General features: G+C 45.8%; 1 protein-coding gene across 3 annotated transcripts in view; it reads left to right on the top strand.

Annotated features, from left to right (window-relative positions):
• The window catches only part of LOC143815035 (interferon-induced GTP-binding protein Mx2-like), a 43893-nt gene that overhangs the window by 8572 nt on the left and 19017 nt on the right, over positions 1 to 16304 (top strand). Inside the window, exons 1-4 of one of the 3 annotated variants that reach the window (XM_077293838.1) lie at positions 2274 to 2410; positions 10132 to 10455; positions 10544 to 10581; positions 15853 to 16048. In XM_077293838.1, coding sequence (XP_077149953.1) covers positions 10140 to 10455; positions 10544 to 10581; positions 15853 to 16048 — 550 coding nt within the window. In that variant the 5' untranslated portion in view covers positions 2274 to 2410; positions 10132 to 10139. Of the gene's footprint in view, positions 1 to 2273; positions 2411 to 5967; positions 7595 to 10131; positions 10456 to 10543; positions 10582 to 15852; positions 16049 to 16304 lie in introns of those variants that run through there. The other 2 variants (XM_077293836.1, XM_077293837.1) reach the window with 2 other exon arrangements.

The following is a 16304-nucleotide window of genomic DNA, read 5'->3' as shown; positions in this document are numbered from 1 at the left end:
TAAGCTCACCATACTGTGTATAATGGAGCAGTACAGTACATGGGGGAACTTAGGGGACATTATTAAATGTTAAGTGGGCACTTAAGCATTATTGTTATAGGGGCACTCAGAGTATTGTGACCATCAAAGTTGCATATGGTCGCAATATGGCGGTAAAGTCAATGTTCGTTTTTGTATATAGATTTATTTTCAATAACAGTAAGGTCATATTCTGAGGTTCCCCTATATTCACAACTAGAGTGCGCAACCGTAGCTGTAATCAGGGTTAGCTGGTTAGGGGCCCACTCAGATGTTTCGCCCCCCCTAAGTTGAAACCCTAGCTACGCCTCTGCTCAGGAGAGCTGAGCTATTCTGATAAAATTTGATTCATCAGGTTCGCTTGAATTACCTGGAAGGAAAATTCTATTCACATCCTATTTATTTTACAAACATCCCCTGTCTCCTGCTCCCTGCATGGCTTGCTTGCTCCCTCAGATCTCCCACCCACTCTTCTTCATGGCTTGCTTCCTCCCTTAGATCCCCCACCCACCCCTCTCCATGGACTCCTCTCTTGCTCCCTACCTGCTCCTCCCCATGGCTTGCTCCCTCCCTCAGAAACTTCACCCACCCCTCCCCATGGATTCCTCTCTTTGCTCTCTACTCCTCCCCATGGCTTGCTTCTTCCCTCAGCCCCCTACCATGTCCTCCCACATGGCTCACTTACTTCGTCATCTTCCCACAAGGAACTCTCCTTGCTCACTTCCTCCATCAGATCCCAACCCAGCCTCACCATGGCTCACTTCCTCCTTCAGCTTCCCACAAAAGTTCTCCTCTTGGCTCGCTTCTATCCTCAGATACTCACCAGATCTTCTCCATGGCTCGCTTCCTCCCTCAGCCTCCATCATGTCCTTCCAATTGCTCTCTTCCTTTCTCAACTTCCCACAAGTTCCTCCCTTTTGCTTGCATCCTCTCTCAGATCCCCACCCAGCCCTCACCATGGCTTGCTTCCTCCTTCAGCTCCTCACAAAGTTCTCACTTTGGCTCGCTTCTTCCCTCAAATCCCCACCAGGCCCTCCCATGGCTAGTTTCTTCCCTTAGACCCTTACCAAATCTTCCCCATGGCTTGCTTTCTCCCTCAGCCCCTTTGACGTTCTTCCTTCCTCAGCTTTATACAAGTTCCTCCCCTTTTCTCACTTCCTCCATCACATCCCAACCTGCTCCTCCCCATTGCTTGCAATCTCCCTCAGCCCTTCACCTAGTCTTACCGATGTCTTGCTTTCTCCCTCAGGCCCTCACCATGTCTTTCCCATTGCTCACTTCCTGCCTCCAATTCCCACCATGTCCTCCCCATGGATCACTTCCTCCCTCAGCCTCTCATCCAGTACTCCCCAAGGCTTGTTTCCTCCCTCCGCCCCCCCCACTATGTTCTTCTCATAACTCGCTTCCTCCCTCAGCTCCACACCTGGTCTTCCCCATGGCTTGCTTCCTCTCTTTGCTCCCTACCTGCTCCTCCCGATGGCTTGTTTCTTCTCTTTCCTCAATAAGCGTTCCTACCCATAGCTCACTTGCTCCCTCACCCAGTACTCCTCATGGCTCACTTCCTCTCTCAGCTCCCCACCTGATCCTCCCCATGGCTCGCTTTCTCCCTCAGTTTCCCGCGAGGTCCTTCCTATGGCTCACTTCCTTCCTCTGGCTTTTATTTGATTTGCATCTTCTGTCTTCAGTGCGTCTGGGAGAGATCTATGTCCGGCCCATAGATCTGAACAGCTCATTTACATATTAAGGAAAATGAGAATTTCTCTGTAATAAGACATCTGATCACAGATATCAAGGTGTCATTTTATTCAATTTCCAATAACCTGTATAAACGGATTAGGAGGGTTGATCCTACTGACAGATTCCCTTTAAAGATGAAGCCAATTACGGGACATTTTTTGTGTTTTCGTCTTTTCCTCCTATTCTTCCAGCAGCCATGACATTTGTTTATTATTTTTTCCTTCTCTAGAGCCATACAAAGGCTTGTATTTTGCAGGACAAATTGAGGTTTTGAATGACACCATTAATTTTATCATGTGACTTACTGGGAAACGAGAAAAAAATCCAACTGTGGTGAGGTTGCAAAAAAAAAAACCAAAACATGTTTCTCAATTTTTTTTTTTTGCTTTATGGCGTTAATTGTGCTGTAAAAATGACCTGATGATAGGATCTTACCAGGTCTGTACAATTACAACGATACAATATATTTTTTTATTTAGGCTGTGCGCTCACGATGAGTTTTTCGTGAGTTTTTGACTCTGCGTAATTTTCCTGTATCCGGAAGAATGCAGCATCTTACAGTCCCGACAATGACCTAATTTACCTAATTGATGGAATTGTGTGAGATCTTCTATTTTTCGCCCTTAACTGTCATTTTTATTGATACCATTTGGGGGTAGGTATCATTTTGATTGCTTCCTATTTCATTTTTTTGTTTATTTCTAATTAATGTAATTTTTGATTTTGATAGATTGGCGTTTGATGGATAAAGCAAAACCACATGTTTATTTTATTTTTTTTAATACAGAAAAAAAACAAGTGATTCAAATGTTTATTTTTTTTATGTTTTTAAAAACTTTTTCTTTTTAACAGTATTTTTTAGTCCATTTAGGGGACTTGATTCTGTATTCATTCAGTCGCTTGTACTATATACTGCAGCAACAGATTAATCTTGATAGGAGCAACATCATGCCAGGCATGTGAAACTTAAGTAGACCCCAGGCTACCATTGATTGCATTCCATGGGGCTGGGCATTGGCAGGTGGAACTGTACACCTTCCAGTATGCACGTATTAAATTCGGGTTAAGAGTAAAGGTACCTTCACATTAAGCGACGCTGCAGCAATAGCGACAACGATGCCGATCGCTGCAGCGTCGCTGTGTGGTCGCTGGAGAGCTGTGACACAGACCGCTCTCCAGCGACCAACGATGCCGAGGTCCCCGGGTAACCGGGGTAAACATCGGGTTGCTAAGCGCAGGGCGGCGCATAGTAACCCGATGTTTACCCTGGTTACCAGCGTAAAATGTAAAAAAAACAAACAGTACATACTCACCTTCGCGTCCCTCGGCGTCCGCTTCCTGCACTGACTGAGTGCCGGCCCTAACAGCAGAGCGGTGACGTCACCGCTGTGCTGTACTTTCACTTTACGGCGCTCAGTCAGTGTGGGAAGCGGACGCCGGGGGATGCGAAGGTGAGTATGTACTGTTTGTTTTTTTTTACATTTTACACTGGTAACCAGGGTAAACATCGGGTTACTAAGCGCGGCCCTGCGCTTAGTAACCCGATGTTTACCCTGGTTACCAGTGTAAAACATCGCTGGTATCGTTGCTTTTGGTGTCAAACACGACGATACACGCCGGTCTGACGACCAAATAAAGTTCTGAACTTTGTTCAACGACCAGCGATATCACAGCAGGATCCTGATCGCTGCTGCGTGTCAAACTAAACGATATCGCTAGCCAGGACGCTGCAACGTCACGGATCGCTAGCGATATAGTTTAGTGTGACGGTACCTTAATGGTTGCTGTTGAAAACAGATGCTGTGTAAAACAGCCGGTGTCTGCCTTTTATGGCGCCGTCTCATCTGCTATGCCCTCGTCATATAATCAAACCCGCTCTATCACGTAATAGTACATCATAGGGCGAGAACAGTTTAAAGGGGCTGTTAGGCTAAGAAAAACATAGCCACAACTGTCCACCGTTTTTGAAGCAGACATTAACCACTGAATAGAGGCAATGAGAACCATGACTGACGGTGGTATCCAGATCAGGTCATCTGGAGGCCAAAATTATAATGTTTAATATTATTTCTCATGCCAACGGGCTTTGTTTGTGTTATGAGGGGTGTGATGAACCCGCACTTCGCCACCCTGCCTGACACCACTATTACATCAAAAGGATCACGCAGTGCTGCCTCCCCACTTTCACCAATGTGACGTTCCGCACCTCCTGGAGACATGTAAGGTTAGCTTGGCACAGTTTTACACAGATATCCCCTGTCCACACGTTCCCATGGAGGCACGAAGAGTGAGAGGATGTGGCCCACACAGACACTGATGTGGCACCATACTCGCTCACAATCCTGACAGGCCCCTTTCACTAGCACCAGTGAAACAAGGACTGCCACCAGTTCCTTGTTAGATACAAGCCCGATCCATTAAGAGAATTATATTGCTCCAGAAACCAGCCCCGGTAGCATGAAATGCTAAAATGAGAAACAGACATGTGGATTCATGGATCGAGATAAAAGAACATCCCAAGGTTAAATTATATACTTAATCGCCTTAAGGGTACACTAAAGAATACGCTATATACACAATGGTTATATATATATACAATGGACTATGCAAATGCAATAGTGGTAGGACAAAAGATAAGCAGATGGATCATATCAATTACCAGTTTGATGTTAGACCATGTGTGCCCTGGGCCACAGAGGGCATGAGCTGCCAGCTATTTCCTCATTCCTTCACAGCACGTTACTCAATGTGGCCCCCACTATTGAAGCGAACAGCAAACATACCAGACAGGTAGCCCACATGGCCTTACACTAGTCTTTATCCCTTTGGGTCACTCCCCTCCTGCCATCTGGGTTGAACCGAAATCACCTACCCCTGCCTTTAGCAGCTAAAAAATCCAAAACCGAAGATGGGTCATAACTTCTTAATGGACAATTCTAAGGATGCGGTTTTGGCGCCATCAGATCCAGCCAGGCACCTGCTACATTTTGAGACCAAACACTGCTTTGATGCCTGGGTCCTACTAGCCATTCTATATATCTCCCTAACCTGTGGTGTTAGAACGGATAGAGACCTTGGAAGGCTTTCGGTTTGGTCCAGAGATCTCAAAAATGTAACTGGTGTGTGACCGGGATGTACGATAAGTTCATATTCTCCTTATAAAATCATGGCTGACTCAACAAACCAGTTAGGGTACCGTCACACAGTACCATTTTAATCGCTGCGACGGCACGATCCGTGACGTCGCAGCGATCGTATGATTATCGCTCCAGCGTCGTAGACTGCGGTCACACGTTGCAATCACGGCGCTGGAGCGATGCCGAAGTCCCCGGTAACCAGGGTAAACATCGGGTAACTAAGCGCAGGGCCGCGCTTAGTAACCCGATGTTTACCCTGGTTACCAGCGTAAACGTAAAAAAAACAAACAGTACATACTCACATTCCGGTGTCTGTCCCCGGCGTTCTGCTTCTCTCCACTGTGTAAGCGCCATAGCCGGAAAGCACAGCGGTGACGTCAGACGTCACCGCTGTGCTCGCTTTCCGGCTGGCAGACGCTCACACAGTGGAGAGAAGCTGAGACGCCGGGGACAGACACCGGAATATAAGTATGTACTGTTTGGTTTTTTTACGTTTACGCTGGTAACCACGGTAAACATCGGGTTACTAAGCGCGGCCCTGCGCTTAGTTACCCGATGTTTACCCTGGTTACAAGCGAACACATCGCTGGATCGCTGTCACACACAACGATCCAGCGATGTCAGCGGGTGATCAAGCGACGAAAGAAAGTTCCATACGATCTGCTACGACGTACGATTCTCAGCAGGATCCCTGATCGCTGCTGCGTGTCAGACACTGCGATATCGTAACGATATCGCTAGAACGTCACGAATCGTACCGTCGTAGCGATCAAAATGGTACTGTGTGACGGTACCCTTAGACTGCATGGTATCTATTTTTCAAACAAGCCTTTTGTTCTGAGCTTAGCTGGCTCGAGGTGTGAGTTAGGTGTCCTGTTACAGCTGCACATTGGAAGGGGGTTTTAGAATCCCATGCCAACTAGGATACAAATGATTGACATGAAATTATATCTCCAATATTCTTCACAGGGGTACATGTGTTGTGGGGTTTTGTTTGCCATACCGCCCTAGTCCGCACGTTGCTAATACCTTAACGTCAGTGACTATCCTCACATCTCTCATCTGCAGCAGTGATTCTGTGGAAATGGTGCAGAGGATGGCCTAGATTCGCCTACAGGCAGAAGCAAGATTCATGGATTGGCTTACATCCCTGCTGTCTCAGGGCAAAAAACCTCCTGCAACTAACAACCACCCTGAAGGTGACTCCATACATGTCAAGTCTAGCACCATCAGGACAAAAAGTAAGCCACATTCATCAGTACACCACAGCTCCAGATCTTCCCAAAAGGCCCGAAAGAAGAGGTCCTCCAGGAGACAAAGGAGCACAAGCTCAAGTGCCACCCAAAGCAGAGCCGAAGAAACAGACCATGCCTGCTGGAATGCCACTGCCATTGAGCCCAATGCCTGCAGCCAATATCAATATTCAGCTTCTCCCAGTGATGACCAAAACCAGCACCAACTGGAGCCAGGGGAACTTCCAGAGGAGAGACACCACAATTATTGCGACAATAAACCCCACTCATACAGTCCTGGTGATCTGGAGCCAGGGGAACTTCCAGAGGAGAGAAGCCGCAGATATAGTCACAATAGACCACACTCAAAAGGTACTGATAATCTGGAGCCGGATGATTGTTTGGAGAAGAGAAGCCACAGGTATTACAACAAAAGATCACACTCATATGGTCCTGGTGATCAGGATCCCAGGGAGTGTGTAGAGGAGAGAAGCCGAAGGTATTACAACAAAAGTCCACACTCACATGGTCCTGGTGATCAGGGGCCCAGGGAGAGTCCGGAGGAGAGAAGCCGCAGGTATTACAACAATAGATCACACTCCCATGGTCCTGGTGATCAGGGGCACAGGGAGAGTCCGGAGGAGAGAAGCCGCAGGTATTACAACAATAGATCACACTCACATGGTCCTGGTGATCAAGGGCCCAGGGAGTGCCCGGAGGAGAGAAGCCACAGGTATTACAACAATAGATCACACTCGTATGGCGCTGATGATCATGGGTCCAGGGAGAGTCCAGAGGAGAGAAGCCACAGATATTACAATAGACCCAATCCATATGACGCTCATAATCAGGGGTCCAGAGAGAGTCCTGAAGAGAAAAGCCACAGATATTACAACAAAAGACCCCACCCGTATGGCACTGGTGATCCAGGGTCAAGAGAGAGTCTGGAGGAAAGAAGCCGCATGATTTGCAAAAAAAGACCCCACCCTTATGACGATAACAGCATTGGAAGGCCAGGCACCAACTACAGGTCACCAACACCACAACGGCCTCATACACAGGACAGGTCACTGCACCATAGCTCTACCAAACCTCCTTTTTGCTACTTTGGCAGACTTAGTGCAGATCGTCCTATGCCGGCACCCACTTCACCTGATTTGGCCTCCAGCAGCAGCTGCACTGAGCCAAAGTCTACACCGCCAAGATCCCCGCATCACAGACATCAATACAGATCCCCGACTCATGGACAGAAAACAAAATCCCCACATCAGAGGCGGCAGAATAGATCCCCACATGGACATTCCCGCACCAGATCTAAATCTCCTCAGTTCTGGGTCTCTGGGGCTGAATATTATGTGCGTGCCCCTATGGCTTTCAGCCCCAGCACTGTGGAAAGTGCCAGCCAGCATTGTGGGTCCGGTACAACCGGAGCTTACTCAGCATCAGGATCACCGTCCGAACTTCTAATGGGTGAGTGTGACTGGAGAAATGTTTGAGGGTAAAGGATAGGGTTACCTAGCACTGAAGATGTCTGACAGGATAATCAATAAGTTGTAAGCTCCAGAATTCCTTCTACTCATCCATGAACCCAAAAATTGTTCTGTAATCCTTAATAATGACCCTGAGCACATGTGGGACAAACTATTTAGGTGTTCCAGATACACTCACATGGACGAGGTAAAACAGATGCCACATACAATAGGAAGCTGGTTGCATAGTTTTTCAATACTTGCTAGTAACTTGTGCAAATGATTCCACGTGCAAAGATCTGCACAATTTTTTCTATGATGACGTGATACACTGTGCCTGCAAAATATATGGGGCATCCCATTGGTACAGATATGACGAACAGTTTGAAAAACATAGGGTATCTAGACTGCAGCTGACATGGGCAGCCAGGTTGTACTGTAAGTATGTGGCTCTTAGTTATGACCCCTAGTCATGGGCCGTTGCCCTTGATGAAGAACGGGCCAAGTATCATGTACCTTTGGTGGAGGCATCTGTTGGGTTTTCAATGAGCACTGTTGGAGATGACACACAGTTTGTAGGTGAACACATAAGCGTTCCCACTACGTGGAAGCTCACTCTGCAGTACACTGTTTCAAAGAAGCCAAATATGCTGAGGAAGGAGGATGCCAAAGATATGCCTAACAATGGTTATCCTTAGGATAGGGCAGCAATATCTGATTTGTTGGGGTCCTACACCTGGCACTCCTGCCGATCGGCTGTTGGCGGCCGCCAGCCATAAATGTTCACTTGCGCAGCTGGCCGCCTTCTGATAGTGGCCGTGGCTGGGTACTGCACAGCCACCTCCTATTGATTTGAATAAGAGGCGGAGCCGCAGCCACTACCAGAAAACAGAGGAGCTCCACAAATGAGAATTTACGGCCACCGACATCGATGATAAAGTAGGGGACAACCTCTTTAAGTCAATATCCTAGAAAGTGGGATGCTAGAAGTTCTGAATATGGATTTTTAGAATGGTATTCATCAGGATCAGGCCTCTTGGGGTCGCCTCTACAGTTGGATTAGTGGCAGAAGGTTAGGCAAAAGTGCAATCTTTGGGAAGCTATCCTCGATGTGATACCAAAAACAGGTTCATTACACATCAATTTCTTTGCTATGACAGTTTAGTCTTTCTTTAATCCTTTTAGATTGTGGATTACCTTGGGCTGTAAAATGAATGTCCAAAAAACACGGCTGCTTTCTTTCCGAATTGCGCTAACTGTAAACCTAGATTGTGTCTGGTATCGTAACTCAGCCCCATTGAAGTGCGTGTAGCTAATCTCTAATACCAGACACCACCCATGGTCACAGATGGCACTGTTTGTGAAAGAAAGAAATAAAAGTTCCCAAAACATGTGAGGAGCTTCATCATATGTTCAAAACCACAGGCCACAAAGCTTAGATGTCCAACCTGGAGAGCTGTTCAGTGGTGATACATGACCAGCAGATGACAAAAAAATGGCATGGCTCATAAAGAAGTCCCCTGATTTAATTAAGAGCCCGGACAAGACTACATACTTACCCTCCACATTCCCGGCTTACACTTCATCCATCACAAGCACAGTCCCCAAACCAGAGCCGTAGACATATACAGACCCAAAACCAGACTCTGCAAATACTCACCTCTCACCATTCCCACCATACTTGAATATAATCCGTTCTCGGTGAAGATCTGTAATTTGCTACATCAATCAGCCCAATAGTCGTTGAGTGAAATGGCAATGCGCTTGTGTTACTCCAGCTCCATTTAAATGGAGGATACACGATCCCTGATCTCATGATTCGAGGTGGGATCTCCAGAAATCACACATTGCTAACGTATTTACGGCAATTTTGTTTGTTGGCCAACCTCTTCACAGGTATTGTCCCATGAGTGGCATTTATTACCAATCCACATGATGTCCCATCATTAGAGGCTCTAACAATAGGAAACCACCATTTACAATAACGATAAATCCCAAGCCGCTGGGTTCTCTTCTTTTTTATGGCGACATGAGGGTGTTTGGATAAGCGATTGAGTGGCTTAGACATCTGCATCACTGCTAAATTTAAATTCAACGGGACGGACGGGTATAAGGCTCTCCATCCATCCATCTATAGGGAACATCACAAGTTCTCTTTTATTATCAATGCACGAATAGGACATATAATCAAGTTTATTAGGTCATTTTGGAGTCATCTCATGAGAAAATAGATCTTAGTGACATGGGGTTGTCTTGAGCCGGATCTTTGGGTCCCATTATTATGTAAGAGCCTGGTGGATCCCCTTTTACTCTGAAGGACCAGTTTGATTCTTGTGTAGATCAGAATTACCATCCTCATGAATATCTCCATACTTACGAGCTTGTGTGCTGGTCCATATCTGGTTAATACAAGCCATAATGAAGAGAAGTGTCAAAATTCTGGACCCTTCATGGACCCTTAGCAATTACGAAAGGTGTTTTTTTGTCATCAACTGTCTTTCCAAAATCAGATACTTATTTGTTGTTGTTTTTTATTAGACGACATAATGCAGACTAATGAAAATGGATCCGTCTTTACGGTCAGCTCTCCTTCATCTTTTGGGTCATTACCTGCTACCCAACCGGTAGCTAGCTCACTCTTCATGCAGCTGAAGCCAGAGGTGCCAGTGTCATCGTTTTCATTCTCTAGCACAACACCAGCTCCTCAGCCAACCAACGGACTGACGTTCTCACTAGAGAATATATCTCCTGCAGCATCTCCATGCCAAAAAGAAAGCCCTCCAGCCCCGGTAGCAATTAAACCAATGGAGGATTTACCAGCAGCTGCCGAGATATCATTACAGGACCCTATATCTAATAGAGGTAAACTATTATCTAGATGACCCCGATGTATTATTTTTGTTGCTTAGAGTATATTTTAATGGATTTTGAACTTTATGTGATTTTCTAGGTTCCTCTGCTGAGGTATTGGTGTCTGAAGGTGTAACAGTAAGTATATATCTGCATCCATTATATATTCATCACAATATAGTGATTGTGTCAAAATTATAGCATCTTGCCTCCCAGGTGTCTTGAATTCAGTGAAATTGACCCCCAAATCCTCTCCTATCTTTGATCAAAATCTCGGAAAACAGCAGTAATTACAACATACATCTCTTTTGGTAGAAGACATATAGTCAGCATGGTATTATTCAGCATTTAAAGGGATGTGATGGCGAGGAAATCCAGTGCAAACAAGCCATCCCGAATTGGCTAGAGCAGGAGTCTCAAACACGTGGTCCTTTGGTTCCTTTGTGTGACCCTTGGGCCCCAGAGACAACTGCGTCCAGCGAGCCAGGGGCCACCAACATCAGTGCATCTTCAGGGCCGGCGTTAAGCACAGGCAGACCAGGCAGCTGCCTGGGGCCCCCGCTCCTCCAAGGGCCCCCTGCTGGTTCCACAATGGAGCTTGCTTAAAATTAAAATAGCACAAGGCAGTGCTTCACTTTGCAGAAGAGGCAGACATAAGTGTATCTGTCTTATCTGTTCTGCAATGCGAGCGTTTCCTGACGGCGCTGCACTGCCTTGTGTTATCTATTGTAACGTCGGCTGCAATCCCCGAGGCAGAAGCAGTCAGGCGTGTTATACTGACCTGACCTGTGCTCTGCATGTTTTCCTGTTCTTCTGCTATGGCCGTCCACCCTCACTGTGCAGCAGGCTTCAGGGTTATAATTTATACTGTGTCCTGGGCTGTGTCCTGGGCTGTGTCCTGGGCTGGCAGCTGCTGTTCACACCTGACCACTGACGTTGTCCTGACGCTGCACAGCAGCCCCCGTCAGGACACAGTACAAGAGCTGTGCTGCCACCCAGGAAAAGTTTTCCCATATGGAGACTTCACTTCTTATTGGTGAGGTTTTTTTCAACTGCACTACCACACCAGTCACACACTGGCCACACCACCTCATTTTTTTGTTTCTTTAGCATTTTGTGTGTCTTTTGTACTTGGTATTTTTCAGCAGTAAAGAAACTGCTAAGGCTGGGTTCACATTGCGTTAGCAGCAGCCCGTTCAGCACATACGCTAACGGGCTGCTGTTAACGCAATTCCCGACGTTACATTGCGCTAGCGCAGATAGAGCATCTGCTAGCTCTATCTGCGCTAGCAGTGACGGACCCGGAAACACTGCAGCCCGCGTCTCAGGGTCCGTCACTCAGTGATGGCACATCCCTAGCGCACGCCCATTGTGGGCGTGCGCTAGCGATGTGTCCGACATTGCATTCAATGGCGGCGTTAACGGACTACGTTACACCGCGTTATGCCATGGTGTAACGTAGTCCTTCTAACGGATGCCAGGAACGCAATGTGAACCCAGCCTAATGGTTTCTGAAGAAAAAAATGCTCAAAAAGATGTCCGGGCGTCTTCTAAGCCACTGACTTGTAAAGTATATAGCGTCCTCGGAGTAGAAAACCCCTGAGGGTCTCTTGTAATCAGGGCCGGACTGGCCATCGGGCAGTTCTGGCAAATGCCAGAAGGGCCTGTGCCAGTAGTGGGCAGCTGCGTGCCGACTCACCCCCCCCCCCCCCCACCAGCGTTTTGCCGCCGCGTTCAACTATACTGGTGTCTATGACGCCGGTACAGTTGAATGCAATGATGGAGGAGAGAGCGTCCGCTGACGCTCCCTCTCCCATCATTCCCTGCTCAGCCTCTGACACTGCGGGTGTGCGCACACTCACTATGTGCCAGGCAGTGCAGCGGCAGCCGCCGAGACAGGCGCAGGGAGCAACGCGGGCACAAGGAGAGGTGAGGAGTGTGGGTTGTTTATTTTAATGGACTGTGGGGCCATTCTCAGGGGGGAGGAGAGATGCGGGCTGTGCTGTATACTACTATGCGGGTTGTAATATATGCTAAGCGGGTTGTGCTATATACTATGCGGGCTTTGCTATATACTATGCGGGTTGTGCTATAAACTATGCGGGCTTTGCTATATACTATGTGGGTTTTGCTATATACTATGCAGGCTTTGCTATATACTATGCGGGTTGTGCTCTATATTATGCGGGTTGTGCTATATACTATGCGGGCTTTGCTATATACTATGCGGGTTGTGCTATACACTATGCAGGCTTTGCTATATACTATGGGGGTATATTATATTCTATGGGGGAGGCCGTGTTATATACTATGTAACTGTGTTATATACTATTGTGGAGGTATATTATATTCTATGGGGGAGGCTGTGTTATATACTATGGGGGGTATATTATATTCTATGGGGAGGCTGTGTTATATACTATGGGGGGCTGCATTCTATTCTATGGGGGCTACATTATATATTATGGGGAGGTGGGCTGTATTATATTCTATGGGGGTCTGTATTAGAGTTTTTGAGGGATGATTGCATCATACTCTTTGATGGGGCTGCATTATATGCTGAGGGGAGGTGGGCTGCATTATATTCTATTCGGAGCCACATTATATTCTATGGGGGCTGTATTACATTTATATTCTTTGAGGGGTGATTGCATTATACTCTATGAGGGTGCTGCATTAAACTATGAGGGGGGCTGCATTCTATTCTATGGGGTGGCTGCATTATACTCTGGGGTGGTGGCTGCATTATACTATATGTGGGCTGCATTATACTGTATTGAGGACTATAGGGAATATGTTATACTATATGAAGAACTATGGGGTGCATTACACGATGGGAAGTGAATTGTACTACATGGAGGACTATGGCGGTGCATTATACTTTATGGAGCACTATGAGGAGTGTATTATGCTATATGGAGGACTAAGCAGTGTATTTTAATATATGGAGGACTATAGGAAGTGTATTATACTATATGGAGGACTGTGGTGCACATTATAATATATGGAGGACTATGGGGTGTATTTTACTAAACAAGCAAAAAGCTGCATATTCATCGAGTGATTGGATTGTTTATGCCGAAATAGAAATCATTGTTCTCAGCAGCACATCGCCGGTGTAAACTGTAGATGTGCTGCTGATAACATGATACTGTATAGTGATCTGTTAGTGATCGTTCTGTCCCATCATTATTCCTCAGCTGGTGGAAAGAGGCCGGGAAACAAGCGTTGAACAGCTTCAGTATTGTCGATCACACTCGTTTAGCGGCCTGCATGTAAATACAACCGAAATGCTTTTGTGTGATGTGCAGTATGTCAGCATTTGGGGCCCCATTTTAAACTTTGCCTAGGGCCCCACTTTGCCTAAAACCGGCCCTGTGCATCTTTACAACTGAATTTGCGTTCTCGGACGCACATCTGATTGAAATGTATTGTGGCTCAAAGACTGGCTCTCTGTACCGCAATAACGATACCAGCCACTGACCAATCAGAAGCCAGCAGCTGACGTAGGCATCCCGGCGCTGCCGCACATGACATCAATCCTAAGTGCTGCGGCTGTGGAGGAGGCAGAGGACGATGTTCGCCGAGGGAGCGAGATCAGGTGAGAAGAATTTATTTTTGTATGTGTTTGTAAAGAGCAGCGGAATGAGGACATTGTTGCAAGAAGGGGACAAGGATGGGGACATTTCAACATTTCTATAGGATGGGTAGATTACTACAGGAAAGGGTACATTATTACAGGTTGAGGGACATTATTACAGGATGGTGATCATTATTACAAGCTTAGGGAAATTATTACAGGAGAAAAGGCATTATTACAAGCTTGGGGACATTATTACAGGACAGAGTATATCATTACAGGGTGAGGGACATTATTACAGGGTGATGGACATTATTACAGGACAGGGGACATTATTACAGGACAAGTGACATTACTACAGGGTGAGGTACATTATTACATGGTTGAGGACATTATTACAGGGTGAGGGACATTATTACAGAACAGGGAACATTATTACAGGACAGGGGGCATTACTACAGGCTGAGGGACATTATTACTGGATGGTGATCATTACTACAAGCTTAGGGAAATTATTACGAGAATATTACAGGATTATATTATTACAGGACAAAAGGCATTAAAAGTTTGGGGACATTATTACAGGACAGGGCATATTATTACAGGGTGAGGGACATTATTACAGGGTGAGGTACATTATTACAGGACAAGGAACATTATTACAGGACAGGGGACATTACTACAGGACAGGTGACATTGCTACAGGTAAGGGAACATTATTATAGAACAGGGGACATTACAGGACAGGGGATATTATTATAGGCTCAGGGACATTATTGCAGGCTAATGGATATTGTTACAGGCTACAGGACATTATTACAAAACTGGACATTAATACAGGCCCAGGGACATTATTACAGGACAGGGGACCTTGTTACAGGACAGGGGACATTATTATTGGATGTGGCCCAGAATTACTATATGGGGCTAATTGTAAAACTATATTACTGTATGGGGGGTCAAAAAAAGGAAAACATAAAAAAAATAAAGAATAATATTTGCCCACTCTAAATGCTATTTTATGTAAACATTTAAGTAAAAGAGAAGACCTGTACCATAACCCACATGATAAACACAATTAAAGAGAATAAAAACATAAAAAAAACATGATCAAAAAGTCATATAGAAAAATACTGGTATCACTAAGAAAAAGTAATCTGCTCCCACAAAGAAAGCGACCAGGACTAGGGAAGTCAAGTCACCAAGTCAATCTTTGCTCCGGGTGAAGGTGGGTCAAGCTACTGTACAACATGAGCAGATGCCTTCACTAGGGTTGAGAAGGGAATATGGCAGAGCTTTGGGTGGTTGCACCTTACATATACATATAAGCGTGGCATTTTGGCTGACACTTGATAAGGTAGATGTGTTTGGCACTGCAGTTGTTCGTAGCCATGAGTTTCACTGGCTACCATCGAAAGTCATATTTACCAACTACTTCAAAGAAAAAAATGGATGGGGCTTATTTTCTGGGCGTTCCTAGGTGGATTGCGGTGGAACGTGAAATGTCCATTGGATTCACAATCGAATGTGTAAGATATGTCCTTTTATCAGGGAATCTGAAAACGCCTGAAATGGTCTGATATGGAACAGGGGCATACCTATAGTAGGTGCAGGGGCTTCAGAGCCTAAAAAGTTCTGATTGGCCCATATATAAAGACCCAACAATACAGAAGTCCTAAGATAGTTGGGGGCCGGGCTGGAGGTTTTGTATTGGGGCCGACGATCTTCAAGTTACTCCACTGATTTGGACGTCTTATATAGGATCGTAATTCCCATGAATATCACAGATTATTCTCAGCTAACTTACTTTTTATTATATTTTATTGAAGGCCCAACCTGACAACGTCCTATCACAACAATATGAACACAAGATCCGTCCGTGCATTGATCTTATTGACTCCCTGAGATCCTTGGGGGTGGAGAAGGATTTGGGATTACCAGCGATCGCTGTGATCGGTGATCAGAGCTCTGGGAAAAGTTCAGTTCTGGAGGCCTTGTCGGGAGTCAATCTTCCCAGAGGCAGCGGTGAGAATTCGGGTCACAGTATTACATGTGGATGTGGTTTGCTCATATGATATCCATACAGTATATCTAAATAAATGTAACATTACATGACCAAATCTTATCAATTTCAGAAAGAAGGAAAAGTTGGCAACAGCTTTTGTATAGGATATAACATGTATTTGATGTTTTTATTTATATGTGGTCAGTCTGGAAACTGCCAAAGGTAAAGTCAAGGAAAGAAAGTTGACTTACTATCTTCAAAAATATTGGCCTTCCT

Source organism: Ranitomeya variabilis, chromosome 3 (genome assembly GCF_051348905.1).
Source record: "Ranitomeya variabilis isolate aRanVar5 chromosome 3, aRanVar5.hap1, whole genome shotgun sequence".
Taxonomy (NCBI): Eukaryota; Metazoa; Chordata; class Amphibia; order Anura; family Dendrobatidae; genus Ranitomeya; species Ranitomeya variabilis.
This window is presented reverse-complemented; position numbering and strand designations above follow the sequence as displayed.